The sequence below is a fragment of the Prionailurus viverrinus genome, chromosome B3 (assembly GCF_022837055.1).
Source record: "Prionailurus viverrinus isolate Anna chromosome B3, UM_Priviv_1.0, whole genome shotgun sequence".
NCBI lineage: Eukaryota > Metazoa > Chordata > Mammalia > Carnivora > Felidae > Prionailurus > Prionailurus viverrinus.
The window spans coordinates 23,139,061-23,155,540 of NC_062566.1; the positions used below are offsets into that span (position 1 = coordinate 23,139,061).

General features: G+C 44.2%; 1 protein-coding gene across 5 annotated transcripts in view; it reads right to left on the reverse strand.

Moving 5' to 3' along the window:
* Positions 1-223: 223 nt before the first annotated feature.
* The window catches only part of HERC2 (HECT and RLD domain containing E3 ubiquitin protein ligase 2), a 284,479-nt gene continuing 268,222 nt past the window's right edge, over positions 224-16,480 (reverse strand). For all 5 annotated transcript variants that reach the window (XM_047861969.1, XM_047861966.1, XM_047861967.1 and 2 more), the window contains 10 exons: positions 14,024-14,211; positions 13,303-13,500; positions 10,434-10,517; positions 6,138-6,279; positions 5,779-5,973; positions 4,778-4,890; positions 3,975-4,165; positions 2,959-3,064; positions 2,360-2,572; positions 224-1,262 (listed from right to left, as the gene is read on the reverse strand). In XM_047861969.1, the coding sequence (XP_047717925.1) occupies positions 990-1,262; positions 2,360-2,572; positions 2,959-3,064; positions 3,975-4,165; positions 4,778-4,890; positions 5,779-5,973; positions 6,138-6,279; positions 10,434-10,517; positions 13,303-13,500; positions 14,024-14,211 (1,703 nt within the window). In that variant the 3' untranslated portion in view covers positions 224-989. The remainder of the gene's footprint in view (positions 1,263-2,359; positions 2,573-2,958; positions 3,065-3,974; positions 4,166-4,777; positions 4,891-5,778; positions 5,974-6,137; positions 6,280-10,433; positions 10,518-13,302; positions 13,501-14,023; positions 14,212-16,480) is intronic.

The window sequence follows — 16,480 nt, forward strand, 5'->3', positions numbered from 1 at the left end:
TGAAGGCTCCTGGTCCCCAGCTCCCAATGCCAGCCACTCCTCTTGAAACTTTCCTTTCTCCTAATACCCATTCCTCCTTTATCATCAGAGTGACTTTGGTTTTTGTAAGCAAAAAAGTCTAACCTAGATTGGAATGGCTTTAACTAATGCTATATCAAAGACTACTTTTTGGTTGTAGCACACCACCAAGTGCTAGTCTAACCAGGTAAGAAAGTTCAGCTTATAATTTTGTGACAGATGTTTTATTCATAGGGAATTAAAATTTAGGGATATACAAGACACAAACATTATATATAGTATACCTTCTATCATAGATACTGCTCACAGAAAGGCCTCAATTCAAGTTACATACCGCATATGCTAAAATGTGCACCTGGGGAGAAGAGGGAGATCAATGGCCTTTTTATTTTGGTTTTGATTTAAATAATCTCTGGATGCATTCAAGTAATACTGATCATTTAATGTTCAAAAAACTTTTAATAAACAAATTCAGGGTAATATTAATTGAAGTATTTATAATACGATTTAATCATTACACAGTATTTCCAATGTACAATCAAGACAACGCACAACACTTGAAAAGAAAAAAAAAGAAAAAAAAGAAAAAAACACAGTCTATTGCACCCACAAGTAAAAAGGCTTTTTATTCATTTTTGGGATGCTGCAATTCAGTATTTATATAACATTTACACACTGTAGTAAACACAGAAGTCCTACATGTAATGCAGCATTATGGGTGAGAAGACCCTTTTAAGTCTCAAAAATAAATGTTAGTGTCCACATAGTGCCCCTCGTGCAAGGGCTGATTTCCCAATCATTATTCCATTCATTGTTCAATCACCAGCGATCAGTCTCCCTGCCCACCCCCATGCATTTTAGAGACCTAATATTTCTCATCAAATACATTATACCTCCAGCACTCTAAACTGTAGTGCTCTGCCTTCTTGCTCAGTCTCTTGGTGTCTTGCGATGAATGGCATTTCTCTATCTCAGTGTCCTGTTAAATAATCCTGTGTAGAGTCTGAAGCAAATGAATCCACATCCTCGTTCTCCGAGTCGTCACTACTGTCATCGGCAGCCGGCTCTCCCGTAAGGGCTATGCGAGCGTAATCATCTGTGTCTATTGATTTGCAAAAGTGGATGGCATATTTCAGCTTCTCCTCCAGCACCTGCTTACAGGAATACCTAGGCAACTTCAGCAAAAAGAAGCAGGTGTAGGACTCAGGAAGGAAGTGGTCAGGAGGGTTGTATTTATCCAATACCTATTGATGAAAAAATGTTAAATAATCAGAGATGGTGTGCAAGGACAGATAAAACTGCAAATGTATTTTATTATGTTCATTAGATTCTTGACTCTCACAAAAATCATAACATTTTTGGCTAAGAGTAACAAAATATCAGAAAACATATACTCTATAGTCAATTTTAGAAATTAAAAGGAACAGCTCAATAATTCCTAGGACTTATGGTCAAAAATAGCAATTGGTTACTGTGAGGACTACTTTTGACAAATCAGTGCTGTAAAAAGGGCCTGGCACAAGGCAGGCAGAAGGCACGTCCTCAGCACCCACTTACATGGGGAATTCTCCTTGAACCATTAGCCCCCTTTCAATTACTACAGATATGATATTATGAAGCCAGCAAGACATGTGGATGAAATCCAGTAATTACCCACCTTAGGAGAGAAAAACTACATGTGTTCTCAAAGATCTCCAACTATTTTTGCAACCCTGGCCAGAGACTGGAGTCAGGCTATGCTCAGGAAGGAACCCATCCCCAAATCCTTCCAAGCATGCAGAGAGAATAGACCCTCCACCCCAATCTGCCCTCTGAGGAAGCTCCCCACTCCCATGGTATTGCTACCTGGAAAGTCATACTCAGTGCCTCAGGATGGAGGAGGGAGAGAGAGGGCAGCTGAGTCCCCATGACCTGGAAGATAAATGGAGCCTATTTCCGGCCATCAGATCACCGAGTTAGAAATCAAAGCAAAACTCCTTCTCTCAGTCTGATGGTGCTCTTATTTTTCTCAGTAAGAAACATTACTTAATTTACCTAATTCAAGCAGAGAATCAGACATATGCTTTAAATGACATGTGTGCTCAAAATCTCAAATATGCTAACATAATAGCAGTATCTTCTTGTGGTGGCCAGATAAATTTTCCAGAAGTAGAAAGTGAGACCTAAATCCTGTAGTCATAAAATTCTGAGTGATCAAATCAAAGAAGTTTGGTGTGCTTTTCATTATTGTTCCCAGGAAGAAAGAAAAACCATATGAGAGTCCCATTTCTAATCTGCTGTACAATCGTGTGCAAGGAGCATACCCCCACAGCTGACACCACAAGATGTGGAGGAACCGCACCTGGATGACAAAGTCTCTGCCCCGGAAGTCTGCGATGGTCCTGGGCAGTCTCGTCCGGCCCCACACAAAGCGAAGGAAGAGGGAACGCTCTGTGTTGGAGAAGGACTCCATCACCTCCCAGAACCACTGGATCAGGGATGCAGAAGGCTCAATCCCTTTGTATGTTGCCACCGACTTTAAAAGATGCAGAGGGATATCTGGGCTGCCACACACCTGCAGAAGGACACACTGTCAGGGATGGTTGACACTTTTGACTCTTCACTTCAGTACAGAGTCAATCATTCTTTCTTTCTACCAAGGCTCGTTTGGGGCAGGATGGGTGTGAGAGCTGGAGGCTGGGAGGATAGGTCCTGTGTGTTCAGATGGATGTGCACTTGACCCTGTGCTCCACCCTGGTGTGGGGTGATAGCTGCGAGGGAGGGAAAGAGGCAGGCAGGGAATACCAGCTTCCTGAACATGTTTTCACTTCATTCAACAGGCATGAGCTACTTCAGATGTAAATTATAGGCAAGATTTAATCAAGACATTAACTAGTGGCACTGATTTGGTGGCTCAATATGCAAAAGGCAGTTCCAGGGCAGTAGCACTTAGGGGCATACCATTGTCTCCAATTCATATCCAGTGAACAGAGAAAGAAGGGGGACAGGCACAACTCGGGCCATTCCCTCCCGAACAGCAGCCACCTGCTCATCAAATTCATGGAGTCTGAAAGAGAAAAATCACTTTGCATTTCTATCTTTGGTAATACAGATCTTGTCCTGCTTATACCAAGACTTACCACACAGATGACCAAGGTGTGCATCTTATAGAAATGGCATCACATTCTGAGTGCAGCTACACTGGCACATAGAAGATAATTTTAAAAACTACCTACAGCTTCCAAGACACAATTCTTAATATTTATTGCACACCCAGGAAGGAGCCAGAATTAGATATGGATAATCAGAGAACCAGGCTCCAGAGCACCAACAGTAAGAACCCTCTGGAAGCAGATACTGTGGCCCTCATGACTGGTGAGTTAGGGCACAAGGCAGAAATGAACACAGAGAGACAGCACAGCACAGTTGCCAGGACCACTCACAAGCAGAACTCAGAAAGTAAAGTCCACCCAATATGCAGTCTCACCACAACACCTGGCCAGGTGCTTCTGGAGAATGAGGTCCCCAAGGACCACACTGTATGGACTTGTAATGTCAGGTGGAAGCAGCAATGGGCAAAAGCTATATGGGGAGGGCAGGTGTTGCGGACCTGCCACACAGCAACCATGCTGGTGTTATGGCCAGGCAGGGGCCAGGCACAGTCCTGCCCAGGAGTGTTGACAGATCACACAGATGGGCACCCAAAGGCCCTGTGATCTCTGTTCGGACAGCTCCCAAAACAGGGCAATTCTATCCACCTTGGTATTCTAGTCAGAGCCAGGAATCTCAGGCAATAATGAATACTCGGACTCGGATTACAAAACAAGTTTTGATGACTACAGATCAGCAGCAGTTGGAACCAAGTCCATTAGCATTTTACTGTATGATATTTCTGAAAAATGCAGCCATCCAAGCAAACCATTTTCTATTTTTGCTATTTACTGAATCAAAACAATGGAGGATAGATGACCACACACCTGTAGTTTATTGCCAGCCGAACATACTCTGCACGGTTGTCCAGGGTGATGTGTGTGTACTTGGAGCTCAGTTGGATGTCCTGACCACTTGCACTTGGCACAGTGAAGGGCAGGCTCATGGCCTCAAACTCCTCTGAGGTGGCTTCATTGTCACGGATGTACATCAGCCCAGGGATAAAATCTTTATCAACCTTTTAAGGGAAAAAAGGGAGCCGACATGTTAAGTCTGGGTCTTTCCTACACCTCTGACTGTAGTTCACACCTGAGACACTCAGCCACAAGGGGGCCTCAGTCTGCACTGGGCATACCTCAAGCTGTTGGTGCACTGTACACACCAGGAAATAACAGAGACCAGCAGTGAGAAAGTACTTCACCCAGGGAGCTGAGGAAAGAACTTGTAATTCAAGGAAGTCCTTAAAATTAACAGCTAAGAGAGCAACAGCCACTGGATGGAGATGAAGCTCACCCTACAGTCATGGTACCAAGGGAAGGATGGCCAATGGGAGGATGCTGGCTGTGGTTGGTCAGTCATGTTTCCCCCACTGAAAGCCAGAGCCACCACCCAGACACTCACAAGCTCCCCTCCTCCACAGGAAAAATGGTGAACATTATTATCTGACAAGATTTCAAGTTGCAAAGCACCACAAAACAGATGGTCTACCAAGTTATGGCAGCAAACTGGCCTCATATCCATAGACCTTCTTTGCTACCAGAAGGTAGTCTGCAGCCTGAGGCACCCCCTGTACTCTGTATCAGGTACACAAAGTGTCATATTTCCCCATCCCCACCTTCCTGGTGGTTACCTCGCTGAGGTCTGCAATGGTGAGGCTCATCCCAGCCAGCTGCTTCCAAACAGGCTCAGCCAGGTTGAGGCTCAAGGGACTCCCAGTCCGGATAGCAATGCCTAGTAACACACCTGCTCATTCAAAGCACAAGTGACAGTAGATACTTGAAATCAATGATGAAACAGCTAGTTCAATCAACAACACAGTAGAGACTAGCTCTACACTGGGGCCTCACTGCCTTCTAAACCAGTGCTACCCAAATTCATGGAGACTTAGGTCCATCCCTTTTTTTTTTTTTAATGTTTGTTTATTTTTGAGAAAGAAAAAGAGAGAGAGAGAGGCAAAGAGAGAAGGGAACAGAGGATCTGAAGCAGGCTCTGTGCTGACAGCAGCAAGCCCGATGTGGGACTCAAACTCATGAACCATGAGATCATGACCTCAGCCAAAGTTAGACACTCAACCAAATGAGCTACCCAGGCACCCCAAGTTAGGTCCATTCTTAAAACATTTTGTCCTATTCTAAATTCATTACTTCCTTTGTTCCTTTTATTCCTATGGGAGAGTTTCTAATTCTCCTCCTCTTTCCACCAACGGATATAAACCACACAGAGGCCAATCCCCGTTCCTTTGATGACAAAACAAAAGCTGCAGTTTCTCAAGGAAGGTAGGTGCAATGGCTGGAGAAGTACAGGCAGCAACAGGAGCACTCAGCACAAATACTTAATGCAACAGGAGGAAGGGACTGGCCAACCACCAAAATCCCCTCAGATCTGATTCCAAGTTTCAGATACATTTAAACTACAGAAATATGAAATTTCAGATCTTCTGAGTGCCAAAGACACTTTCTGCCCCTCAGCACCCAGCAAATGATGGCTGGGTTCTGCATGTCCCTGCAGGTACACATCAAAAAAGCTAAGACCGAATACAGTACTCAAAATATCTGTGATTCCCAAGACACAGTAGATATTAAGCTAACTAAGGCACACACAGTCACACGATGCCTGTGTGAGTAGGCTCACCCAGAAAGCGGAACATGTTGGTGTGCACGGGCGCCCTAGCAGCCGGGCTGAACAGGTAGCAGTCACGGTTGGCACCTGACTCATCTCTACCATTGGGCGTCACAATCAGAAGGGGGGTGAGTCCATTCTGCAGTTCTTCACAGATCTCAGCTATGGACTCACTGTAGCCACCACCACAGTCATCCACAGATTCACCTTGAAAGAAAAGAGAATCAGTAATTCATAGTCACCCCAGCAAACCCCACAGGGTGCAGCCAGCTGGCCTTCTCAGCTCTCCTTGTAATGCCCATTGCACTAATGCCTGTGTTCAGACTGACAACCCTCAGGACCACAGGTCTGCAGTGCATGCAAGTTCTTACCCACAAACTTGACTTTCCAGACACGGTGGGGGAGGAGGAGGCTGTCAGGACTAAACGAGCTCATCTTAGCACACATCTGCCCAAAGACAGACTTGGTCCCATCGGGGCCTGCTAGGCCACCTTTACTCCTTGAACGTTTGACCTACAGAGGAGAAAGAAACAAATATGAAACAGCTGCAGCAGCAGAAAGGACACAGCTTCTATCCTCCACAGCCAACCAGCCCTGGGCAATAATGAGCCCTATAGCCACTTACCCCTCCTGTTACCCTTTTTTTTTCCTCTTCCTTGGTCACCAGAGTAGAAGTCCAGCCAGCACTCTGCTGCCAGACCTAAAGAGCTGTCATGAATGGAGTCCACAGCCAGCAGCACTCAGATGCTGCTGTGATCACCCAACAAAACAAAGCAAAGTCCACAAAACACTTCTGTACAAGGTGGAAGAGCTTCTAAACTAAGCCATACCTCATTTCTCTATGATTCTCCCTCCTCCCCCCAAGATGGACCTCATGTCTCTTCCTGCACACAAACCCTCTGAGGACCTCAAAGACTGGTTTCACACTCCTTTCCCCTCACTCGACACCACATGTTTACCTGCTCAGGCCTCATGCACAGGATGCCTGCTGGACAGCTGTGCCAATAGAAGCTCTGCTATAATCATGGGAGGCATGGCCTCTGGTCACCCAAATGCCTGCAGCACATTGCCACAGCCCAGCACCCTCAGGACTGGTGGTGTCTAAGTAAACATTCCTTCAAGAAATCACAAACCTCATTGGTCATTCACACAGAGTGGTGGCACCTGGTGTGGTTAGTAACTACAATCTGATTCATCCACACATTTCATTAACTTAACTATGGCCAACCACTTTACCGCTCTGCTTTGGCCTCCATGAATAAGACGCCAGGAGCTCCAAAAGCAGCTCTCCTTAGCAGACTATCAGCACTACGAACCCAAACCTGGAGCCACTATCTCAGCCAGAACAGAACCCTGCTCCCCTCCCTTACTCACCTGCACATATCCTACTCCAACCCTTGGGTCACTGCATTTCCCCCAATCACTTTTCCTATCTTTATTTCTCATCCTAATCTAAGATTTTCTTTTTTTTTTAAATTTTTTTAATGTTTATTTATTTTTGATACAGAGGGAGACAGAGCGTGAGTGGGGGAGGGGCACAGAGAGAGGGAGACACAGAATCTGAAACAGGCTCCAGGCTCTGAGCTGTCAGCACAGAGCCCGATGCAGGGCTAGAACCCACAAACCATGAGATCATGACCTGAGCCAAAGTCGGACGCTTAACCGACTGAGCCACCCAGGTGCCCCTAATCTAAGATTTTCAAACAGATCAGACCAAGAGCCCTTAAGGCCCTCACCTGGTATGGACTCAGTAACCCTATAGCTTTGCTGGCTATGCTGTGCTTCAGAATCACCTGAGAAGCTCAGTCTGAAATAATTGCAAAATGAAAAGTTAAGGAAAAAATGATCTTGAAAATGCACTTTTCTGTTGCCTCCTCCAGCTAAACTCTTACAATCCTTAACTTCTTAATGAGTTCTAAGGTGAGTTTAAATAGCTAATTCTTGGAGCACCTGGGTGGCTCAGTCGGTTAGGTGTCCAACTTCAGCTCGGGTCATGATCTCACGGTTTGTGAGTTTGAGCCCCGCGTCAGCTCTGTGCTGACAGCTCAGAGCCTTGGAGCCTGCTTCGGATTCTATGTCTCCCTCTCTCTCTGCCCCTCCCCCACTCATGCTCTGTCTCCCTCCATCTCTCAAAAATGAACAAACGTTAAAAAATTTTTTTTAAATAAATAGCTAATTCTCGCACACAAATAACTATAAACAAGACTTATAAATAACGACAATAATGATAACAGACTCCTAAGGAATGAAATTTTCTGTGTGCCACACATTTGGCTCTATGTTCACAGATGTGATTTTATTTAAACCTCACAGCAGTTCTTTAAGGTACCCAAATCCCTGATGGAAACTGCACTAAAGAAAAGAAGAGGGGTGTGTCTGTTCATAAGGAACAAGCCACAGACCCAGCTCCCATTGTGAATGTCACATCACCTCCATTTATAATACCAGTTAACAGAGGCAGATGCTTTTGGCTCCTCTGAAGGAAATGGCTATGATAAGATAGCTAGGACTCTGCATGGATGCACCTGTGTACCAGTGGCTACTTCTGGACAGTAGAAATATAGGTCATTTTAACTGCCTTTAATCTGAATTTTCTAAATTTTCAGAAATGAGTATGCATTAATTCTGTAATAAATTTTAAATTAAAAATTTTTATGCATGCTGATTTTCAGATTCTGTTATAAAACTAAATCAAATTCAAACAAAGAAAACCCTCCAGGAACACGCCTATGTTTTAGTGTCTCCAGAACACTTTGCACAGACAGTATGAGAATATCTACAGTGGCATCCCCATGGGAGGAGGCTGATGCCAGGAGCATCCTGTGGCCACAGGATGGTTGATACCACCTTTCTGGATCAACTGGTATCTTGAGTTCAACTTGGATTCATGGAATACCTCCCACTCTCATCCTGTACTCTATTTTTGATCAGAAGAACAATTCTATGTCTATCTTTGTGGAAGATCTTTCCAGCTTCAGGATGGAAGTATGAACTCTGAATTGAAAAAGATCTGGCTCTGGTACCAGAAGGCCACTGGGTATAACTGGAGTAACCATGGCATGCTGCATTGAAAGTTGTTTATGTGTCTTTTAAAAATGCTAATATTAATTTGCCCTTTATCCATTCTGTTTTTTTCAAACATGTACTGAACATTTTCATAACACAAGGCATTGTGCTAGAATATAAAGACTAGAAGGAAAGAGGCATCCAAACATGATGAGTGCAAAATCTGAGGTAAGGGAAAGACAGAAAAGGCACACCTAACTTGGGTTCCAGGTGAGCAAGTTTCAATGATGCCAAAAGCCCCAGATTTAACCACCTGTATCAGGTCACTGACCCTGATCAGGCACCTATATGTGGCTAGGGCATGCATATGATCTAGGAATGCCCAACAATCTGTTAGGTGAGCTTTCCTCACTTATGAACTTTAGTGTTTAAGACCTAATAATGTAGAGCAAACCAAAATGATCCTCCAAGGTGCAGAAATAAAACCTTTTTCATGAACCTAATTAAACAGCCCATTTGTTTGTAGAGTAGGCTGACTGACCTAGAGCTTAGCATTAAACAGTCTGACGTCAGTGAAGGGACCGCATCCATCAGTGTGGTCACATGTGTTCTCCAACAAACGATAAGAGTTTGTGTCTTAATTCAAAATGCCCCCAAGTACAACTCTGGAGAAATGTCTAGTCATATAACCAACACCAGGGTAGAAATCATGTGTTAATATAAAGGAACAAAGAATTTGTTCTTCATAACTCTCTGTTTCTGTTCCAAGAGGTGGGGCCCAATTCATTTGCATGTTAAATGTCAAGTACCACACAATATCATAATCAGTACTGGAGCTCCTCTGGTTTCCAGTTAATTTTTTAAATTGTAAGCTTATCTATACTTGGCAGCAATATTAATTCAGAGATGGTCTACTTTTCATTTATTCATTACTAGAGAACAGTATTAGTGATTCTGGTCTATTAAGTGGGCAAAGAAAGCTATCAGAGCCAGGAAGGGTGTGAGGCTGTTGGGAATGGGAACTGTCCCCACATACAATTTGATGCATGGAGGGCCCCTGACCTAACCTCCTTCTCAGAACCTAACCCAAGGAGGGCAACTGAAGATACACTTGTAGTTGGGGCTGTGACGAGTAGCACAGCTGTATTCCAGAAAAGTGGGCATGGTTTTCTAGCCTCCTGCACAGAAAAACCAAGAGAACATGGGGTAGCTGGTCAGCAAAAATAATCCCACACTCCCACTGTATTGCAAGGAGAGGTGCTTACAATGTTTTCAGGGGGAAAAAAATAGCAAGTTACAAAAGAGAGGCACCCAGTTTCAGTTATAACAAACATACAAACACACCTCCAACTGTCAGCAGTAATTATCGCCATGTGGTGGAAATATGAGTCATTTTTACTTTTCCCTCTTTGCTTATCTGTATGCATGCTTCTGGATTATCTGAAATAAATCTTTCTTACTTCTGTTACAAACAAAACAATTTACATTCCCAACTAAAAGGCTCAGCAGCACAGGACACCATAGACAGGTAATACCTTGCTCTCTAAGGCAAGGGCACAAGAGAAAGTTTGCTGTTCCCCCAGGCTGTGGAGCCCCAACTCCCAACCACAAAACCATCTTATCTGAGAAGTGTCAGACTCAGAACAATTTCCACTTGTTACCTGAATTCGGTTCAACTCTACCACGGGCCCATGCTGGCGATCTCGCACCATAGTTGCTTGTACTACTTTACGGAAAGCTGCCTCCTAAAATATGACAGATAGACAAAATTTAGAATCCGACACAGGAAATATTATTATCCATAGATAAATCATGTCATAGTTTTGTTTTAAATATTCTCTCCTAAAAGTCAAATTTTCTTAAGAACAGTAACTACAAACTCTTCTTTTTCAAATTGTGAGGTGGTGCCAGAGGCACAGCCTATGCAGAGGCCCACCTGTGCTCTCTGCCCCCCATCTGGAGGCAAGAGAAGCCCACCATGCTCTGGGCAGAGAGTGGGGAGGGCCAGAGTCTGGCACATATCTTCTCTGACTTGGGACTCAGGCCAGGCCCTGAGAATTAACTAGAAAAGCCAAGGTCTCCCAGACAGACCACAAGTCCACTCGCAGCAGGACTGACATTAAACACTATGCCTCAGTGTCACTGTTGTGACAAAACCACAAACCAGCAGCAGGGCCAGGGAGTCCTGTATGTTGATCCAGGGTTGGGGTGAGAATGGGAGACCAGTGAAGGAGGAAACATATAGGTACCATACACTGACAGAAACCTGAATACTGGGGCCCAATGACACCCACGTACAGGTAGGCCTGCCATACTCATATGGACCAGGGCACCGGTAGCACCAGTGAGGACAGGGGTAGGGAAGCAGACTCAAGAGACACAAACGAGACAGGATCGATGGGAGTCCCAGGTCTTTGCCAAGTGGATAACTCTGCCGTTGTCCAGAGATAGCATGGTTGGGGGAGCACAAGGTACCTACAAGAGTATCCAGGGGCACCTGGGTGGCGCAGTCGGTTAAGCGTCCGACTTCAGCCAGGTCACGATCTCGCGGTCTGTGAGTTCGAGCCCCGCGTCAGGCTCTGGACTGATGGCTCAGAGCCTGGAGCTTGTTTCCGATTCTGTGTCTCCCTCTCTCTCTGCCCCTCCCCCATTCATGCTCTGTCTCTCTCTGTCCCAAAAATAAATAAATGTTGAAAAAAAAAATTAAAAAAAAAAAAAAAAAAAAAAAGAGTATCCAGGTCCCTCTCCCAGGTCAGAACTCCAACCTCTGAAAGCAGGAAGGGCAAGAGCCCTAAGCAGCCCAAGGATGAGGCCTCAGAGGTAGAGAAAGTCAAGTAAGGGTGTCATAGAGGCAACCAGCCCACAGAGACAGACCCATCACACCTCACAGCGGTCCACCCATTACCAAAAAGGGACTTTCACAGGGCACCCTACGCCACACAGGGGCTCGCATAGGTGCACCTATCACCATGCACCCTTGTACAACACCTACCAGCTACTTTTGTCCTCCATCCCACCTGACTGCTCTGCCCAGAGCCAAGGACAGCTCCTCCTCCACAGGAACATGCATTTCCCTTCTCTGAATGGCCTGATCCAGCAGGGGTCTCCTATGATGCTCTCTCTTCTGTGCTCTGAATTGCATACTGGTAATAATGTTCCATGGTCACCACCAACACCCATTTCCCAAATTTTCCAGCAGATGTGATCCTTTCTCACCCAGGACCAAAACAGAGGCTGATTACACATTCTCTGCCACTGAAGTTGCCTGCCAGACTCCTTCAGTGCTCCTGCTGTCCTGCCCCTGTGCTCACAGCCTGCAGAACACTCATGCAATCCATGTGGGATCCATCCTGCCTCTCACTTGGTTGTCTCCCTATGAGGAAAGGATTTTTCTTAGCTGCCTATTATCATCTCCACTCTGACAGATTTTTAAAAAATGGTAAAAGGGATCAATTTGCTACTTTTTATTATTAAAAAATGGTTGAAGTTAAGTTTCTTATCAATGTTAACTGCATACAACTTTTTCCTCTTCCCCATCATCAGAGAGATCTTACCATTACTACAATCTTTATCAATGTCCACTTGTCTCTAAGCCACACGTGAAAATAAAATGTGTGGACCAGTCCCCTCCAGCTAAGTGCAAACAAAGCCATTCTTAAAAAAGAATAAATCTGTTTGGATAGGACTCCAAATAATCCAGATTTTATTATTAAAAAAAAAAAGGGAACGTAATCTTTGATAACAAAATAAGTCACAAAATAGGTCTCAGAATCATAGACTTTTCAAAATTAGGAGTTCTCAATCTGACCTCTATGCTTTTTTCTACACAAATATTACCCCTACCACACAATGGTTCTTTTAGAACATCCTGCCAACCTACTTGCCAGAAACGATGATGTCCAGTAATGGGAAACTCTTAACTCCTGAATCAGGCATCCTATTTCTAAAAAGCTCAAATTATTACGAATGTCAATGGGTCAAAATATGTCCAGTGATTTTTAGATGCCCTCCTTCATGATTCTATTCACAGCCTGTTAAATTATCCTTTGACTAGGAATCTCTACATACCCTAATATTGAATTTCTATCTAAATGATGTATAATATCTGGCACCCTCTGCTGGACATCCCTGGGGAAGAAATTATCTCATTTATCCTTCCTGCTGCCAGTGGAGATTTGCCATAATGCCTCATGGCTAGGTAAGCAGAGAACATGGGCAAGAACGAGGCTTAGTTTTGCAAACCACCCCACCCCTTAAAGGGGGGAGGTAGGAAGCAGAGATTACAACAGGGAAATAACGCACCACACTATTAATTTTTAATGTAAGCTCCAAAAGAGAAGAAATTTTTGTCTGCTTTTCACTGATATATTCTAAGCACCCAGAACAGAGCCTGGCATATAGCAGGTACTCAACAATGAGTCCCTGCGGAATACACTGTATTCTGTCTACTCCCAGTTTGGGAATTTTTGTTGGATTAAATTTTACTGAAAATACCAGTTTTGCCTATAGCAAAGATTGCTACAAGAGTACCTTTCCCTGGGATATCAGAATTCCTCGTAGAGTGTCAAACCCCACAGAAGGCCCATGTCCAGTTTCATCAAGAGAGCCCTCCAGGTCGAACATGGGGATACAGGGGCAGAAGAGCTCTGAGATGTGATGCAGAAGCAGCAGTCGGTTCCGCAGTGCTATTATGGGGATTTCCTGCAAGTGATTGTATTCCATGGGAACCTGAAATGTTGAAACTACATTAAATCAACTTAGGTGTCAAATGCACAGATAAGTCACAGTTTGTAGATGAATTCTGAAAAAGTTTGGTTTGGTTTTTTTTTGTTTTTTTTTCTTTTCAAAAACAAGGAATCCCTGAGACTTCTGAGTCTGATGTGAAAAACTTCATTGGTTTTAGAATAATATTCTGGCCAGTTTGACTGCTTGAGCCAAGTAATGTGAACCAAGGAAAATGCTAAAAATTAGTCTATAGAAATACATTTACTAAGGAAAGTGTGCAGCCTGTACTATCAGAATGGTTTTGTACAGTTTATAAGATTTAGAATGAAGGTGACACATGGATATGTGGACAATGTTGGTTAATGTGAATATTAACCTGAATTATTTTCAGTGGAACACCTGTGTAAATATACAATGGAAAATGAAATGTGAGTGTGGCTTACTTACATGCATAATTCAATATACAGATAGTAACTCTGTCACTACTTGTACACCTCCTAGCCCACCCAGCCCAACCAGTACGAACCTGGGCAGGCAGCTTCCCAGCACTGGCAGGCTTGCTGGTTGACCAGGCAAGGGTGTGTGCTGAGCCGCAGGCCACCCGGTTGACCTTCTTACCCTGAAGGGCAGCTACCAACCGAGGCCTCTGGATAGCATTTGTGGTTCCATCTCCCAGTTGTCCCTCATCATTGTCGCCCCACGTATAAACTTCACCTAAATGAAGTGGATTTAGAACAAGAACTTGTATACTAGGACCAGTGAATGCACAACCTCTACCATCTTCCCATCACAATCATCTCCCCCTTCAAATGGTGCTGGTGGTCAGCTGTCTGAATGTCAACTTCATGTGTGACCTAGATGTCTCTAATTGCAACATCCAAAGAGGGAGCACGCTTCTCAGAACTCTTGAGAGCCCCTGCTGGCCAACATGCCTTTTCTAAGAGGCACAAGACTCTGGTCTTAAAAATACAATAGCATTTGTTCACAGGAGTAAGCACATAACTGTAACAGTTCTTTATCAGAACAAGTAATAGTAAAACAGATGGTAATATCCTTAACTGCCCAAATTAATTTTTTATGTTAAATGGAGAGAAAAAAATCAGTTTTTTTTAAAAAACACAACCTGTTTTTATTTATTTATTTTTTTTTCAACGTTTATTTATTTTTGGGACAGAGAGAGACAGAGCATGAACAGGGGAGGGGCAGAGAGAGAGGGAGACACAGAATCAGAAACAGGCTCCAGGCTCTGAGCCATCAGCCCAGAGCCTGACGCAGGGCTCGAACTCACGGACCGTGAGATCGTGACCTGGCTGAAGTCGGACGCTTAACCGACTGCGCCACCCAGGCGCCCCGAAACCCAATCTGTTTTTAAAGGAACACATAGTTCTTCCTATAGTTTTTCATATCCCAAACATGAGATTCATCATAATGAGAATCATATTTTTCAGTGTACCATACTAGATCCCAACCATGAAACACCACCAGAAAACTATTCCTAGGGTAAGGTCACTTGGTGACTAAAATAGAAATGAGGTTAGTTTTCTAGAGATTAGCCTTGGCATATTCCACAAAGATTCCGAAGAGAGCCATGCAGCCATAAGCAGCACTCTGTAAAGTGCAGTGCCTACATGATCAACGGCAGTGTGCTTGCTGGCCCATTCCCACCCTAGACAATTCAGTCCTAAAGCCACTGGGTCAGTGTTACAGCACAAGTAAGGAGAGGAGGACTTCTCTGCAGAGGTACAACTGGATGCAGAGAATCAGAATCCATACATGACAAAAACTTCCATACAGGGGGTCGCTCAGTGTGGGGAGTTGGCCCAAGCAGAGTGGCCCATGTGTGGGGGTGGCCCAGAATGGGCAGTCACAGCCCGAGTCAGGTAAGGATCCTTGCAGGGGAGAGAGCAAAGGTAATGATGGGGCACTGGTCACATTCAGGCAGAGTGAGTGGATCCTTATATTAGAGATAATGAAATCCAGACTTCTCACCAAAAGAGAAAGGAGTTGTAAGTGTGGAAAGAAAACTAGAATGAATCACCCTGTGGTATAGAACTAGAATCTGGGCTCCTGGTGTGAATGTGTAGAATTTGTATATATATATACAAAAATAAACATAGATGTGGGGCGCCTGGGTGGCGCAGTCGGTTAAGCATCCGACTTCAGCCAGGTCACGATCTCGCGGTCCGTGAGTTCGAGCCCCGCGTCGGGCTCTGGGCTGATGGCTCAGAGCCTGGAGCCTGTTTCTGATTCTGTGTCTCCCTCTCTCTCTGCCCCTCCCCCGTTCATGCTCTGTCTCTCTCTGTCCCAAAAATAAATAAACGTTGAAAAAAAAAATTAAAAAAAAAAAAAAAGAAACATAGATGCAAATTTGTATATTATTTACATATATATATAATGAGCACATCACATCCTTGGCCATTGTTCTCCTTTTAGTTACCATATTAACCTCTCTAGTGTGTTGTAGACTATCAAGGATTTTAATCTTTTTTTTAATGTTTATTTATTTTTGAGCCAGAGAGAGCAATGAGCAATGAGCACATCTATCGACCTGATCTTGTCTTCTAAACACCATTGTCCTCTAAAGACACCAAGACTCCTTGTGGAAATGGTCAATGCTAGGCTTGGGCCTTGGAGGGTCAAGAAGATAGGGTGTCTTATTGTGCCAGAAAGCAAGGAAGTACCCAGTGAATGATGGGCACACATCAGGAAATAAAGGGGCGCCTGGGTGGCTCAGTCGGTTAAGCGTCTGACTTCGGCTCAGGTCATGATCTCACAGTCTGTGAGTTCGAGCCCCGCTTCAGGCTCTGTGCTGACACCTCAGAGCCTGGAGCCTGTTTCAGATTCTGTGTCTCCCTCTCCCCTGTTCATGCTCTCTGTCTGTCTCAAAAATAAATAAATGTTAAAAAAAATTAAAAAAAAAAAAGGAAATAAAGCTAGCCTAACAGGGCCAATTTCAGCATCAAAATTATTAACAGTAACAGAT